Consider the following 15,267-nt stretch of genomic DNA (forward strand, 5'->3'; position numbering starts at 1 on the left):
TGTTTTCAGAACTATAGCTCTGTAGTAGAGCTTAAAGTCAGGAATGGTGATGCCTCCTGATGTTCTTTTATTGTATAGGGTTGTTTTGGCTATCCTGGGTCTTTTGTTTTTCCATATAAAGTTGATTATTATCCTTTCAAGGTCGGTGAAGAATTGTGGTGGGATTTTAATGGGGATTGCATTGAATCTGTAGATTGCTTTTGGTAAGATTGCCATTTTTACTATGTTTATCCTACCTATCCAAGAGCATGGGAGGTCTTTCCATTTTCTGGTATCTTCTTTAATTTCTTTCTTTAGAGTCACAAAGTTCTTATTATATAGATCTTTTACTTGTTTGGTAAGCGTTACACCAAGATACTTTATGTTGCTTGTGGCTATTGTAAAGGGTGATGTTTCTCTGATTTCTTTCTCTGCCTCTTTGTCGTCTGAAAAAAATAGGGCTACTGATTTTTTTGAGTTTATCTTGTATCCTGCTAGTTTGCTGAAGGTGTTTATCAGCTGTAGGAGTTCCCTGGTAGAGTTTATTGGGTCGCTTATGTAAACTATCATATCATCTGCAAATAGAGACAGTTTGACTTCTTCCTTTCCAATTTGGATGCCCTTGATCTCCTTTTGTTGTCTTATAGCATTAGCTAGAACTTCTAGTACGATATTGAAGAGATATGGAGAGAGAGGACAGCCTTGTCTTGTTCCTGATTTTAGAGGAATTGGCTTAAGTTTCTCTCCATTCAGTTTGATGTTGGCAGTTGGTTTGCTGTATATTGCTCTTATTATGTTTAGGTATGTTCCTGTTATCCCTGACCTCTCTAATACCTTTATCATGAAAGGGTGTTGAATTTTATCGAAGGCTTTTTCTGCATCTAGGGAGATAATCATATGGTTTTTCTTTTTCAGTTTGTTTATATGGTGGATCACGTTGATAGATTTTCGTATGTTAAACCATCCCTGCAATCCAGGTATGAAGCCTACTTGATCATGGTGGATGATTTCTCTGATGTATTTTTGAATTCGGTTTGCCATTATTTTATTGAGTATTTTTGCATCGATGTTCATCAGGGATATTGGTCTGTAGTTTTCTTTCTTAGTTGTGTCTTTGTGAGGTTTGGGTACCAAAGTTATTGTGGCCTCATAAAAAGAGTTTGGTAATAAACCTTCTGTTTCTATCTTGTGGAACAGTTTGAGGAGTAGTGGTATTAGTTCTTCCTTGAATGTCTGGTAGAATTCTGCACTGAATCCATCTGGCCCTGGACTTTTTTTTCGTTGGAAGGCTTTCGATGACTACTTCTATTTCATTTCGGGTTATAGGTCTATTTAAGTTGTTTGTCTGTTCTTGATTTAATTTTGGTAAGTGATAGTTATCAAGAAACTTGTCCATTTCCTTTGAATTTTCAATTTTTGTGGAATACAGATTTTCGAAGTATGACCTGAAAATTGTCTGGATTTCCTCAAGTTTTAAAACACGCACAACTCTTGCAGGGGACCTGAGTTCTGTTGCCAGCATCCACATGGGGTTAAGTCCACCTTCAGGGGGTCCATCACCCTCTTCTGGACTTGGTGGGCACATGTACTTATGAGTATATACTCATACACAGACTTGTTCATATAAACATAAATTGTAAATAATAAATTGTGTTATGTATAAAATGTGGGATGATCAAAATCAGATGCAGCTCTAAATTATAAGACTGAGGAACAGAATCATTGGCTTGGATGGTAAATACAAAGGGATGTAGCATTTTCTTGAGTTCCTTATATTGCATCCCCAGTACAGTTAGCAACAACTGAAATAAACATGTTAAGTAAAGATGGAAACCTGTGAACAAATCCAGAACACATTCTGCTTGGAGCTTTGCATAAATCTCCTACCCATTTGTATCATCATCTCTCATGTAAAATCACAACCAAAAGAGCATCAGCTGTCTCTAACTCCCGTGAAACCACTTTACTTTCTTTAAAATGTTGTAGAAATCAGTTGGGCCTAGTGGCAGCCACCTTCAATTTCGGTGTTTGGGAGGCAGAGGCAGGCTGATCTCTGTGAGTTTGAGACCAGCCTGGTCTATAGAGAGAGAGTTCCAGAACAGCAAGAGCTCTACATAGAGAGACCCTGCATCAATCAATCAATCAATCAGTCAGTCAGTCAGTCAGTCAGTCAGTCAGTCAGTCAGTCAGTCAGTAAGTAAGTAAAAGTAACAAACAAGGTTGTTGTATTGATTACTTAATTGCAAAGAATGAACAATCTTTTGCATAAGTGCTATCTTTCTCCACCTGAGCGCCACAGGAGAATTAAGCCATTCAGAAAATTATCTGAGCTGGCCTTGTGGTGCAACGGTAGTGTGTCTGACTCTAGAAAACTATCTGAATAAGTTCATGACTGGGTGATACAGGGTTAGTACCAGCCCAGGTGTCATAAGCGTTATTAAACTTTACATATGATGATGCTGTAGGTGTTGGAGCTTAATTCCCCTGAAGAACCTCAAATAAGAAGGGCTAATGTATTAGCTACTATTTTTACCAAAAAAGTGTCAGAAATGAAGAGGCCTATTGTTTCACTTAAATGGAAAAAGACAGAAGACTTCAGAAATGATTTTGCTGTAGTGTTTCTGCTGTTCTGATTTTGTCTCTTCTCTAGCCATCAGCTCAAACTGAGGTTTCTAAGTTGTGAGTGTGAGTTACATTTGAGTCAGTCCAGTGAAGGGTCCTCTTTTTTTTTTTTTCTGTTTGGTTTTTCAAGACAGGGTTTCTCTGTATATAGCTTTGGAGACTTTCCTGTGATGCTCTGTAGACCAGGCTGGTCAATGTATAGGAATAATTTGGTAAAAGGATTTGAGGAAAAGACCAAGTTCAGTTAAAGTGATCATAGCAACAAAGTTTCCACTGAGAAAGCAGGATGGGGGACTGGGTTCCTAACTATAAGATAGCTACCCATTTTTTTTTTTTTTTTTTTTTTTTTTTTTGGTACAGTTAACAGTTATTTCTACTTTCTGCCAAGGATATTTGAGGAAAGTATATAGGCATAAAGTGAAGGTGGGCTTGTATACACTTTTGAGGTCTGAAGGAGGGGTCTGAGGTCTCATCATTTTGTGGTTTTGAAAGATTGCAGAAGGGATTGCTACACTGGAAAGTGTTCTTCCATGTGACTCTATTCTGAAGGGGCAATACTTAAGACAGTTTTAAAACTGACTTTAAAAGCCTGTAAATACCCAGTTAACACTAAGGCATCTCTCAGGGGCTTGTAGAAATCTCTAAAAACATAGTATGGGCCTTGATGCTCTGTTGAGTGTTATTCAGCATGCTACTGTCTGTAGTATGGCAAAAATAACTGTGTGTCCATGCATTTGGATCATATATTTGTACAGCCTGTTATAGGAAGATTACACTAAAAACTGTTAAAATGGCCACCGTTAAAGTAAGCCAGTCCTCTTTTGGTCTCAGGTGTGACTTAGTTTCAGCAGTTACCTCTAGTTAACAGCTTCTAAATACTTAAAGCTTCCACACATGGCTTCCTAATTTTAGGTTTTGTGGGGATATTTTTAAAAACTGTTTTTTACTCTTTAAGGACCCTATTTTCTAGAAAGTTCACTTTTTCTTTCATGGTATATGAAAACTGGCCAGGCATGCTGGCACACACCTTTAATCTCAGCTCTGGGGACACAAAGCAGGAGACCTCTGAGTTTGAGGCCAGCCTAGTCCCAATAGTAAATTTCAGGACAGCTGGGGGATGTGTACTGAGAAGAAAAAGAAAAGGCAGCTTTTCCCCTAATAGTGGTGGCTTTGGAAAATGGCCCCATCTCTACTCAGCAACTGCTAGGATCAGGAGACCATAAAGACTTACTCCACCCTTTTGTTTGTTTTGGTTATGTGTATATGTGCAGGTTTTTGGTGGTGGATGTGTGTGTGTGTGTGTGTGTGTGTGTGTCAGAGAGAAAGAGAGAGAAGTGAGTGGAAACCAGGCAGTGATGGGGGTGTGTGTGTTCAGTTGCCTGGAGAGACCAGAGAGAGTGCTTGGTATGTCAGAGCCCCTGGAGTAGGAGTTGCAGGCTGTTGTAAACCACCTGACATGGATGCTGGGAACTGAACTCAGGTCCTCTTTAAGAGCAGTACATACTCAGAACTGCTGAGCTATCTCTTCAGTCCTAAGAGCATTTTTTTTTAAAGCAGTGCATATTCCAGTGCATATTCCTGATGTCTCACAGCTAATTATCCCTTTCTAGAGTTGGAGGATTTTTTTTCTGTTTCTTCAAAAGATTTCAAGTGTAACTGGTAATCTCATCAGCTTTTGACTTGACACTGGCTTTTATGGTTTGGGTAGAGAAACAACTGCATAAGAAAATAATTATATAAATGGTCTTGAAACCCAAGGGTAATTTTGTCATCAGAGGACCTGTTCAATCATTAACTTCTAATTATTTTAGGGGTATGTCTTATGAAGTGTCTGCTTTGTCAGCATTCATTAGCATTTTTTTTTCTTAGAAATGTTCTGTTTAATTCATTAAGAGTTACTTTTCAGAGAAATAGAATGGATTTGATCAGAATTTAGCTGACTAAACTGTTGCACTGTGTTCACAATGTAACAATTGTCTGGTGACTTTCCCTGTCTGTTGTCACAAAACAGAAAGAAGAGGGCAAGCTGCAAGGACAGCTGAACAGGTCCGACTGTAACCAGTATGTTAGGGGACTGAAGGACCAGATAGCAGAGCTGACTCATGAGGTGAGTGGTAGATGTTGGTCTTCACATCTTCCTCCTTTCCTTCCTCTCTTGGTGTGGTACTTTATTACCAACCCTTTCGTGCTGACTGTTGTCTAAAACTCATGGTTATACTTGAGAGCAGCTTAGAAGATTGCCTTCTTAAGCAAAGATTTGTGTGTTCAAATATTAATGATTTGTCTTTCTTAAACTTTTAGTAACTTAAAATGATCAATTCCTGGCATCTTTTCTTTTCTTTTTTTTTTTTTTTTTTTTTTTTTTTAATTGTGATCTGAAAACGCCCACGTCCTCAATAGACTGCAGTTATATTAAAATTTCCTTACACCTAACTGACTGGTGTTTGCCGTTGAGTGGTGGGGGGAAGTCTTCTCCCCCTTCACGGTGTTCTTACTGAGATTGCAAAAAAGGATACTTGCCTAACATCAGTTAAACAGATTTCTTAGTATGTGAATGCTTTTTAAACTGGCACCTAGAATCTTTGACATTCAGCCATTGAAATTTCTCATAATTAGACTCTAAATTAGCTCTTAGGCTAATTTAAATAATTTAAACTGATCTATTGTGACTGGAGAGAGTCTTTTTGTCAGTGCAGCTTAGGTCAATTTTCTGGTCTTTACTATTTTAAATTGATAAATATTTGAATATTTGTAAAGTAATATTCACAGTAATGAGATTTGAGAGGATAGCATAAACTTGATTTGATTTTTAAAATGAAGAAAGGAAACCCCTTGACTACTAGATGAAGCTAAACCTCAAAGGAACAAGTGTGGGCATTGCCCTTTCCTGGCCTCACATCCTTCAGTTGAAGTCTGAGTGTTTGGTGAAATAACTTCCTGCAGGTAGTTAGTTTAGAGTGAATTCCTACTGAAGAGGAAAGAAGTTCAGTTTCCTTTGACCTGTCAGGGCTGCTCCTGTCAATATTACTATTATGCATAGTGGTATTTGAGAAGGTCAGGATCTTATGTATGCCTTTAACTAAGCTTTCAACAAATGACTTGTGTTTTATTTCCATCAAAATTCTGCAAATCCTTCCTCTGGGAACTTCGTGCCCAGAGTGTGTTCTTAAGAAATTCTGACTTGGGCTGGAGAGATGGCTTAGCCATTAAAGGCTAGGTTCACAACCAAAAATATAAGAAATTCTGACTGAAATAAAACAGTTTCCCATAAAGTACAAGAAAACTAATAATTGTTGGATTAAGAAAATTATATATAAATCAATTATATTTCTAAAGCTAGCCTAAAAGAACCAGTCAGTAGGAATCAATTTTGCTTGTCGAATGTGACTAAAAATGAAAATGTTTTTCTCACCAAGACAGAAAATTGTTCATGTGAGATTTAACTTGGATATATTGATTGAGCTGTGGAGACAGGGTCTTGCATTGTCATCTCATTTCAGAGTTTCATCTTCCTTCAGGCTTTGGAATACTGGAATTATTGGTGTGCTTCATTGACTATGTATGCGTGCACAAGGGGGAGTGCGTGCGTGCGTGCGTGCGTGTGTGTGTGTGTGTGTGTGTGTGTGTGTGCGCATGTGTGCACACGCGCATACTATTGATGTTGAAAGCAGTTTCTTGTATAAATTTGAAGAGAAAACTTATTTTCAGGTACAATGTTTTGTTAAAGAGCTAGAGCCAAGTTAAATAACTACTGTAAAGTCTGGAGAGATGACTCTGTGGTTAAGAGTACTTACCGGTCTTGTGGAGGATTGGGTTCAGTTTTTGCATGCACCCTTGCATACAGCTTGCAACAGGCTATAACTCCCACTTCCAGGTAATCCCATACCCTCTGGCCTCCTTGGGCACTCATACATACATGACATACATATTGTCCAGATCTGTTATCTTTTCTAAGGGGATTAAATACTGTGCCACTTTTACATTTTACTTATGTTCTTTAATACAGCCCTTCATAGTTTAAAAAAACATAACCAAAATCAATCTGACCTTGGTAACACTTGTATGCTAGAATTGGCTAAATCTTAGAGTTTCAATATAGAAATTTTCATTTGAATATTAATATCATAGTTGATTATGTGATGGTTAACAGTCACTTTGTTGACTGATGTTTGTTCTTATTGAAAGACATCTCAAGAGAAACTTGGCACAGTCGTTTTCCTCTGCAGATATGGCACTATCCGTGTTATAATTGTGACCCTTTCCCATAGTGAGCTTGATGAAGCAGCCTGTTTTTAATAAATGTCTGGAGACATTGGTGGTTAGCACACGATGGTTTGTACTTACTGAGTACTCACTGTGTCAGATGATTCCTTTTTATTATCACTGATCTTGGACAATGCCTTCTCAATGTGGTACCATTCTCAGCTTCGTGGATTGGACACTTAATTTTTTCCCAAGCAGAATACAAGAAACACGTGTTTGAACCAGCTTGCTTTCTCTTTACAAAGACATTAGCTCTAATATCTGAATTCTTAGGAGTGGTCATTAGCACATGAGCTGTGATTGTCCTGGATCATGATTGCAGATGTCCAAAAGAGACAGATTTTTCTTTTTTTATGGTACATCATCACACGTCACAGGAATCTTTTGTTGTTACAAACTAAGTCGGCAGTTAGAAATTTGAATGAATAAAGGAAATCCATAAACAAAGCCTTTGCTGACATTTGCTTACAAAATAGGTGTTAAATACTCGTTTTAAGATTCTTTTTATGTACACAAGCCAAAGATACTATTAAAAATCTATCAAAAAGTATTTTAATGTTCTAAAAGTGCTTAATATGTAAATAGGTACACTCACTTTGTTATTAAAGTAGAATTTTTAAAGCAAAAAACTTAAGATTCAAAAACCATGTACGTCTTTGTACTTTTACAGTTTTTCATTTTCTGATAGTTCCATTCTCTTGTATTATTATTATTATTATTATTATTATTATTATTATCATCATTATCATTATTATTATTTACTAGTAAGGAGCTGTAGAAATGATTCAGTTAAGAGCACTTGCTGTTCTTTAGAGAGTAAGAGTTCCCAGCACCCACACTGGTCAGCTCGCCACCTCCTATGATGCCAGCTCCAGGGAATATGACACACTTTCTTGGCTTCCAAGGACATTTGTACTGTGTGCACATGAGTAGATACACACAAGGACATGTGAATAAGTAAATTTTTAAAATGTATTTTGTAAATGAATGATAAAACCATTTGCATGTGAATATTTTCAGTATCAGGCATTTTAAAGACGATGGCTGGGCATGGTGACATTTGCCTGTTATCCCAACCATATGAGTCCAGGGCATGAGGGTCACTAGGCTATAAAGTAAGTTTAAGACCATTCAGAGCTACATAAAAGACCCTGACACAAAGAATGGACTCATGTGGACAGTGATCTTAGAACCAGAATATTCAGCCTGGGATGGTTGTGCACACCTTTAATCCCAGCACTTGGGACATGGAGGTAAGAGGACCAAATAATCTGAGCTGAATGAGGTAATGCCTCAAAAAGCAGAAAAACAAACAACAAACAAAACCAGCAGCAGGAATACTTAAGAGTAGTCTGTGCTTGTTTGATTCTCTCCATTGACCTTTTTACATGGGTTCCAGGGGTCATTCAGGTGGTCAGGCTTATGTGGAAATGGAAAGCACCTTCACCTACTGAACCTTCTTATTGGCTTCCCTCTTTTGTTCCTTCTGTTGCAAGTCTTCATTTCCTTTTAGATACAGCGGGACTCAAAGAATGTTCCCTTGTTTATAAAGTAGTAGCCAAGAATAGCCTTACCCACAAACTGCATGGGTGGTATCAGTGCATTTCTAGAAACAAAAATAAGGATTTAAAAAAAAAAAAAAGTTTTTCTGTTTGTTTTGATGGCTGCTAATGCTTGAATTTTGATTTCTAAGAAAATTTTAATGTTTAAAATTAACGTGTATCCCCCCCCCCAAAAAAAAATAAAGGCCATGTGGTGCTGACTCCCACCTCTCTGTGAGTTCAAGGCCAGCCTGGTCTACAAAGCTAGTTCCAGGACAGGCTCCAAAGCAATACAGAGAAACTCTGCCTCAAAAATAATTGATAGATAAATAAATAAATAAGCAAACAAATATGTAAAATTCATATGTAAGGTATAAGTTGTCATTTGTTTTTTTACCATAGAAAAAGATTAGTTTTCCCAGAGTAGCAGCTTCTAATTGCAAAGAAGTGTACCCTTAAAATTAGCCTTTCTTTCGTTGGATCAGTGTAGGAGCTCATGCCAGCCTCAGGGCAAGTAAGTAGTTTTTCTTAGCAGACTAAACAGTTCCAGGAACAGAGCAAACAATCATGGTTGTACCTGTGAAAATTACCTTAAGATCCTTAAATGTTTTGTGTGGTTTATAAACCTTAGAACTTGTATTATAGTTTTAAAACTAAGTTTAATTATTACTACTATGTATAAAATTTTATTTAGAATAATATCACTATATAAAATGCTTGTTTTTGCATTCTTATTTGTTTGGACCTGGGAATCAAACCCAGGCCTTGTGTAAGCATCCTACCAATGCACTCTGTCTTAGAATTTATTTAGGTTAGTCAACTTTCCATCACTAACAAAATGCCTAAGGATAGTGAGCTTGTAAAGACAGAACAATTATTTTAGCTCAGCAGATCTATAGGTACAAGTCAGTGATTGGTTGGTTCTGTTCTTGTTCTTTGGTGCCTTGTTGAGGCAGCACATCATCCAGCAATGTGTGGTGGAACAGAATCCTTCTTTTTGTGGCCAGGAATGTCAAGGTACCACATTTAGGATGTCTTTAGGGATACTTTCACAATTACTTTCTTAGGCACTTGCTGGCTTTTGGATATGCTCTTTCTATCTCTTACTATTCTGATTCTCTTCCCATTATCCTCTTAGTATATGTGTTTGGCATTATGGGTGCTAAGCAAGTTACATCCTCAGTCTATCACCATCTCATAAAAGTTTTATAGAACCCCCCATTAGTGCCATCCCTGGAGACCAAGCCGTAAATACATGGACCTCTGAGAAACATGTAAAACTCAAACTATAGCCATACTTAAAGCCAAGATTTAAGATTCCTGTATTTTTAGGCCTGAAGTGTTTTTTAAAATGTATGTAGGGTTTCACTAGATACCTAGTGTGAAGAAGTGAGGGAACTTACTCATAATTACATAGTTGTTGATATGTAAGACCAAATTAAATGTCCCTTGAAAAGGCTTGATCTACAGCACCCCACTCCTTCTATAACCCTGAGGATATATGTGACTTACATGTTATTGACATACAGAAAGTTCCCTATTTGAATTAAATAGAACCACTTCTCATGTCCAGTGAGTAGAAACCTAGCTTCACTTCTTTCCCTCCCTTCTACAGACTTTGGATTTTCATTTCATCCAAAACAAGGAAAATTACTGAACTTGCACATTTCTCATTTTTTAGTGGAATATCCTAAAATCTTAAAGATAAGGTGAATTTCTAGACAAAGGCAACTGTTGTTTTCTAGCCAAATCTGTTACTTAACAAGTAAAAGCATAACCGCAGATGAGTTAGATAAATCAGTTTAACTGTTGAATATATTCTGTATAAAGAGTTCATAATTTACCTAGTGGCCAAACTTCTGCTAGATAGTTCTATTTTCTCCCATATTCAGGGCTATATATCTTTCTGCTCATTCCCTGCCTCAGAAAATAGTATAATTTACTACATTCTAGGAAAAACTGTAATTCTACACAGGCTGCCTTATCGTAACCATTTTCAGGTTTGTATTCTCTTGTATGAAAAGAAGATATGCCCAGTTATGTGTGTTTGTGCATTTCATTCCTGCTGTAAGTTACAAGTACTTTAACTTGTTAATGAAGTGTATGCATCTGTGGTATTATCTTATTAGAAACTGGGGTTAATTCATAAGAATTTTAAAAAATTGGGTCTGATGGGAGGGGCTAAGACCATTTAAAAATTTAAAATCAAAAAACAAGAGGAAAGGTGCCAGAACTTAGGGAAAACAAGGAAATCTCGTGGGAATATACAGATTTTCTTAAGATTTCTAGGATAGGTCTGCAGAGGTAGCTCAGGGTTAAGAGCACTAACTGGTCTTTCAGAGGACCTGGGTTCAGTTCCTACTACCCATATGGCAGCTTACAACTATCTGTAACTTCAGCCTCAGGGGATCCAAACATTCTTCTGACTTTTGAGGGAATTAGGCATGCACAAGGTGCACATACATACATACATACATACATACATACATACATGGAAAAACCTCATAAAATAATAAGATAAATGTAAAAAAAATAAGGAACTCAGTCAGTAGGATAAAATCTGAGCTAGTGGCCAATTTAGAGACTATGGAGTTTGGATCTAATACATTTAAAGGGTGAAATAAAACTCTTCAAAAGATTTAGCATCCTGTTGACAGAGCAGGGCAAGGGGAGTTGTACATGAACGTATGCTCCAGTGTATAGTACCAAAGCAGGGTTTATTAGTGTTTTGTTTTTTTTTTTTAAGAGATGGCACTAAAATTATCTGACAGTTGGAGTGGCAGTGTAAGGGTTAAGAAACATGGGACAGGCATAATTTATAATCCCATTGCTCAGGAAGCTGAGGCAACAGGGTTACTTTGAGTCTGAAGCCAGCCTGAACTACAGAATCGGTCTCCAAAAGAATAACCAAACAAGAAAGGGGGAAAAAAAGAAACTTAGGAACTTGGGTTTAGTGGCTGATATCTGTGACTCTATTCTAGCACTTGAGATTGAATCAGGATTGCCAAAAGTACCAGGCCAGCATGAACTACAGAGTGAAACCTACCTCCAAAAAACAAAACAAAACAAAAACAAACAAACAAAAAAAAACCTAGGTTATAAAAAATTTGATGCTGTAGTTTTATAATAGTTCTTAGCAGATGGAATGAGGGCGAGAGAGCCCTTCAGCGACCCTGAGACCATGCTACTGCCTGCTCTTAGCTATTCCCTGTGATACAGTGAAATACAAACATCTGAAAACACCTTGGTACACTCCCCACGATTATAGCGCCAGCATTGAGTGACTTTACTGTTGCTTGTTGGCCAATAGTCAACCTCCAGGTTCAGTAAGAAATCCTTTCTCAAAGGAGTAATGTATAGGTTGGTAAAGCAAGATGGCTAACATCCTCTTCTGGTCTTTCTGTGCATACCTGCGTGCACACGCACACACACACACGGTATATGTTCTCTTGGTCTCTCTCTCCCTCCCCCTCCCTCTGCCTCTGTCACACACACAGTTCTCTTTACATACATGGTGTATGTTCTCTCGGTCTCTCTCTCTCTCTCTCTCTGCCTTCCTCCCTCCCTCCCCTCTGTCTCACACACACACACACACACACACACACACACACACACAGAGTCCTCTTTACATACATGGTGTGTGTTCTCTCTGTCTCACACACACACACACACTGACCTCTTTGCACACAGGGTATGTCCTTTCTGTCTTTCTGTTTCTCTCTGTCTCTCTGCCTCTCTCCAATCTGGGGCTGCTTATGCTGTATATTAAAGAATAGAAAATCAGGGAAAGGGGAGGAGAGGACATTTCAAATAGAGAGGCATATATTTGAAAATATTTTAAGGCAAAAAGCTTACAAAAGAGACCAGCAAGGAGTAGAAGGAGTACAAAAGTGGGGGATAAATCAGAGTGAGAGCCTCTGCATCTCAGAGAGGAACGTCACTGCTTACTGTTTTTGACACAGAACTGAAAAGATTCTTCATAGAAAGTACTTGGATAAGGGCACCCCCCCCTTCGTGTTAGTAGGCCCTGTCCACCCTGAGCTACATCCCCAACCCAAGCAAAGCCTCTGTAAGCAAGACGAAATCCACAGATGCAGCTACGTCCTTGTCCTTGCTTGTACTTGGAGACAATTTTGAATTCCATTCTTTTTGAAATCTTGGTCCATAAAGTGAGTTTCAGAGTCTTAGAGCCAGTTTGAATCTTTTAAATTTGAGGTGTTTTGTTAATATTATCCACTTAACACCTTTAATACATGACATTTGGGTTTTCGTGTTTAAAAGTTTTCAACGTTTATTTATTTTTATCTTATATACATTAGTGTTTTGCCTGCATATATTTCTCTGTGTTGGATCCCCTGGAACTGGAGTTACAGACAGTTGTGAGCCACCATGTGGGTGCTGGGGATTGAACCCAGGACCTCTGGAAGAGCAGCCAGTGCTCTTAACCACTGAGTCATCTCTTCAGCCCCCATCTTAAAATTTTTTCAATGTTTATATATTTTTATTTTGGCACTTATTTTTTCATGATGCCTAATCTTAGATTAAGAGGGCTGGTTTCTTGAACTTTGATTTTAGAATATGACTAGTCATTTTTTAAATTTTATTTTCTAAAATTTTAGATCTTAAATTTATGGATATCTGCTGCCTTTGCCCCTCTAGCACTGGAATTTAAGGCATGAACTTTCATGTCTAGCAAGTAACTTAATTTTTATATGTTACTTTTTAAAAATAAGTAAACTAGTGCTTGGGGTTTGTTTTGTTTTGTTTTGTTTTTCAAATTAGTAACAAGTGTCAGGTAAACCTTTAGTAGAAGCAGAACTTCTGGTTCCAGATTTACTAAAGCTCAAAATTTCCAGCTGTGGCTAATGGCCTTTAAAGCAGTAAATCATGTGATTTTCATGAACAGTATCTCACAGATGCAGTTGGACATGAGATAATCAAATTTTCTCTCCCCACAAACAGAACAGCTGGAAATGTCTTCCCATGTATGTATTACAGACTTTCTGCTGCTCTGCTGCCTGTCTGATTTAAGTTGTGGTCAGTGTGAGGAACCTGTGATATGATAAGATAGCATTCATGAGGTCATGTGGTTATAAGTACCCAATCTTCACCGAGCAGCCTGCAGGTCTCAGGATGGAGAGGAGTCGGATGCTGACCTCGTCGAAGGAGGAGGTTTTGTGCTCCCTGGCGGGGGGGGGGGGGGGAGCCGGAATATGTCTTACATGTTTAAAAACGACATTATCAGGAGTTGTAGCTCCTGAAGAAATAAGCCTAAAGTTCTAAGCTCCTACTGCAGCATCTCCTTTCTGTTTGAAGTGGCAGCTGAAGGAGGCAGCCATCACTTACTTTTGTTGAGGGAAGAACCCCAAGTAGAAGGGTCACATTGTTGGTGATTTTTCTTTTATCAGTTAGAAACTTCTTTTCAAGTAGACAGTTACTTCCTACCTGCCAGTATCTCTGTTTGAATCACACATTCAAAATGACTGTCTGGTTTTATTTAAGTAATTCATCACTTTATCAAAATCGTTGTGTGTGCTCCAGTGTTCCCATGTATGGTTCATCGTTCCGTGGACTTTCCGTACATTCACAGAGCCATCACAGTTAGTCATGGAACGCTTCAGGCACTCTAGAAAGAAACCTTGTAATCATTAGCAGTCACTCCTCATTACCTCCAACTCTTCCCCCTTTCTGTGTGTAGGTTCCTTGATGCTGGACATTTAATACAAATAGAAGCATGTAATATTTGGTCCTGTGTAACTGGCTTTTTCCACTTAGCATAAAGATTTCAAGAGTTATCCATATCATAATAGGTATCTTTCTTTTTATAATTAATTTAACTTTATTTTATGTGCATTGGTATGAAGGTGTCAGATCCTCAGGAACTGGAGTTACAGACAGCTGTGAGCTACCATGTGGTTGCTGGAAATTGAACTTGGGTTCCGTGGAAGAGCAACCAGTGCTCTTAACTACTAAGCCATTTCTCCAGACACCTAGGTGTTTGTATTTCTTTCTTTTATATTCCTTAATGTTCAAAAGTATGAATAACACACTTTATCCACTGACTAGATGGTAAACATTGGTTTATTCCCCTTTGACTTTCATGAATAATGGTACTATAAATATTCACATAAAAACTTCTGATTGGACCTTTACAATTTGAGTACACATTTTATAGTAGACTTGTTGGGTCATAAGTCAACTCCAGATTACCAGCTGAAGCAGTGTCACACTGCTGTAACTGTTGCCATCCCACCAGGCGTCTGTGAGGCTTCTGCTTTCTTCCTAACACTTGATCTGTCTTTGGGGTGAGGCCATCTGCTAACTATAAACACTACAGTCTGGCCTCTAACTTACAGTTGTCCCTTGGTCTCTTAGATTTTGAGATTCACAGTGGTTCTCATGAGTGTCCCTTGCATGGCTTAAAGAAGTGGATCATCTTTGAAAAGCCCAGTTCGCCTTTATGTCTTTAGGGGAAATGTCTGCATCTTTTTCCAATTCTGAACCCCCCCCCCTTTTTTTTTTTCATTTTTGTTTTTTTGTTGTTGTTGTTGTTGTTTGTTTTGTTTTTTTTTTTCAAAGTTGAGTTTTCAGAGGGTTTTTTTTTTGTTTGTTTTTGGTTTTTGGTTTTTGGTTTTTCGAGACAGGGTTTTTCTGTGGCTTTGGAGGCTGTCCTGGAACTAGCTTTTGTAAACCAGGCTGGTCTCGCAAAGATCCACCTGCCTCTGTCTCCCGAGTGCTGGGACTAAAGGTGCGGGACACCAGCGCCTAGCTTCAGAGGTTTTTATATGTTAAGTATACTACTGTTGTCAGATATATGTTTTCTGGTTTTTAAATGTATTAAGCATATTTTAAATTAGAGCAA

The 15,267-nt window shown here is 38.0% G+C and overlaps 1 protein-coding gene across 1 annotated transcript in view; it reads left to right on the plus strand.

Annotated features, from left to right (window-relative positions):
* Positions 1-15,267, plus strand: part of Evi5 (ecotropic viral integration site 5) — a 106,824-nt gene that overhangs the window by 79,337 nt on the left and 12,220 nt on the right. Inside the window, 1 exon segment of the mRNA XM_051198281.1 lies at positions 4,613-4,708. Coding sequence (XP_051054238.1) covers positions 4,613-4,708 — 96 coding nt within the window.

This window comes from Phodopus roborovskii, unplaced genomic scaffold (assembly GCF_943737965.1).
Source record: "Phodopus roborovskii unplaced genomic scaffold, PHOROB, whole genome shotgun sequence".
Classification (NCBI taxonomy): domain Eukaryota; kingdom Metazoa; phylum Chordata; class Mammalia; order Rodentia; family Cricetidae; genus Phodopus; species Phodopus roborovskii.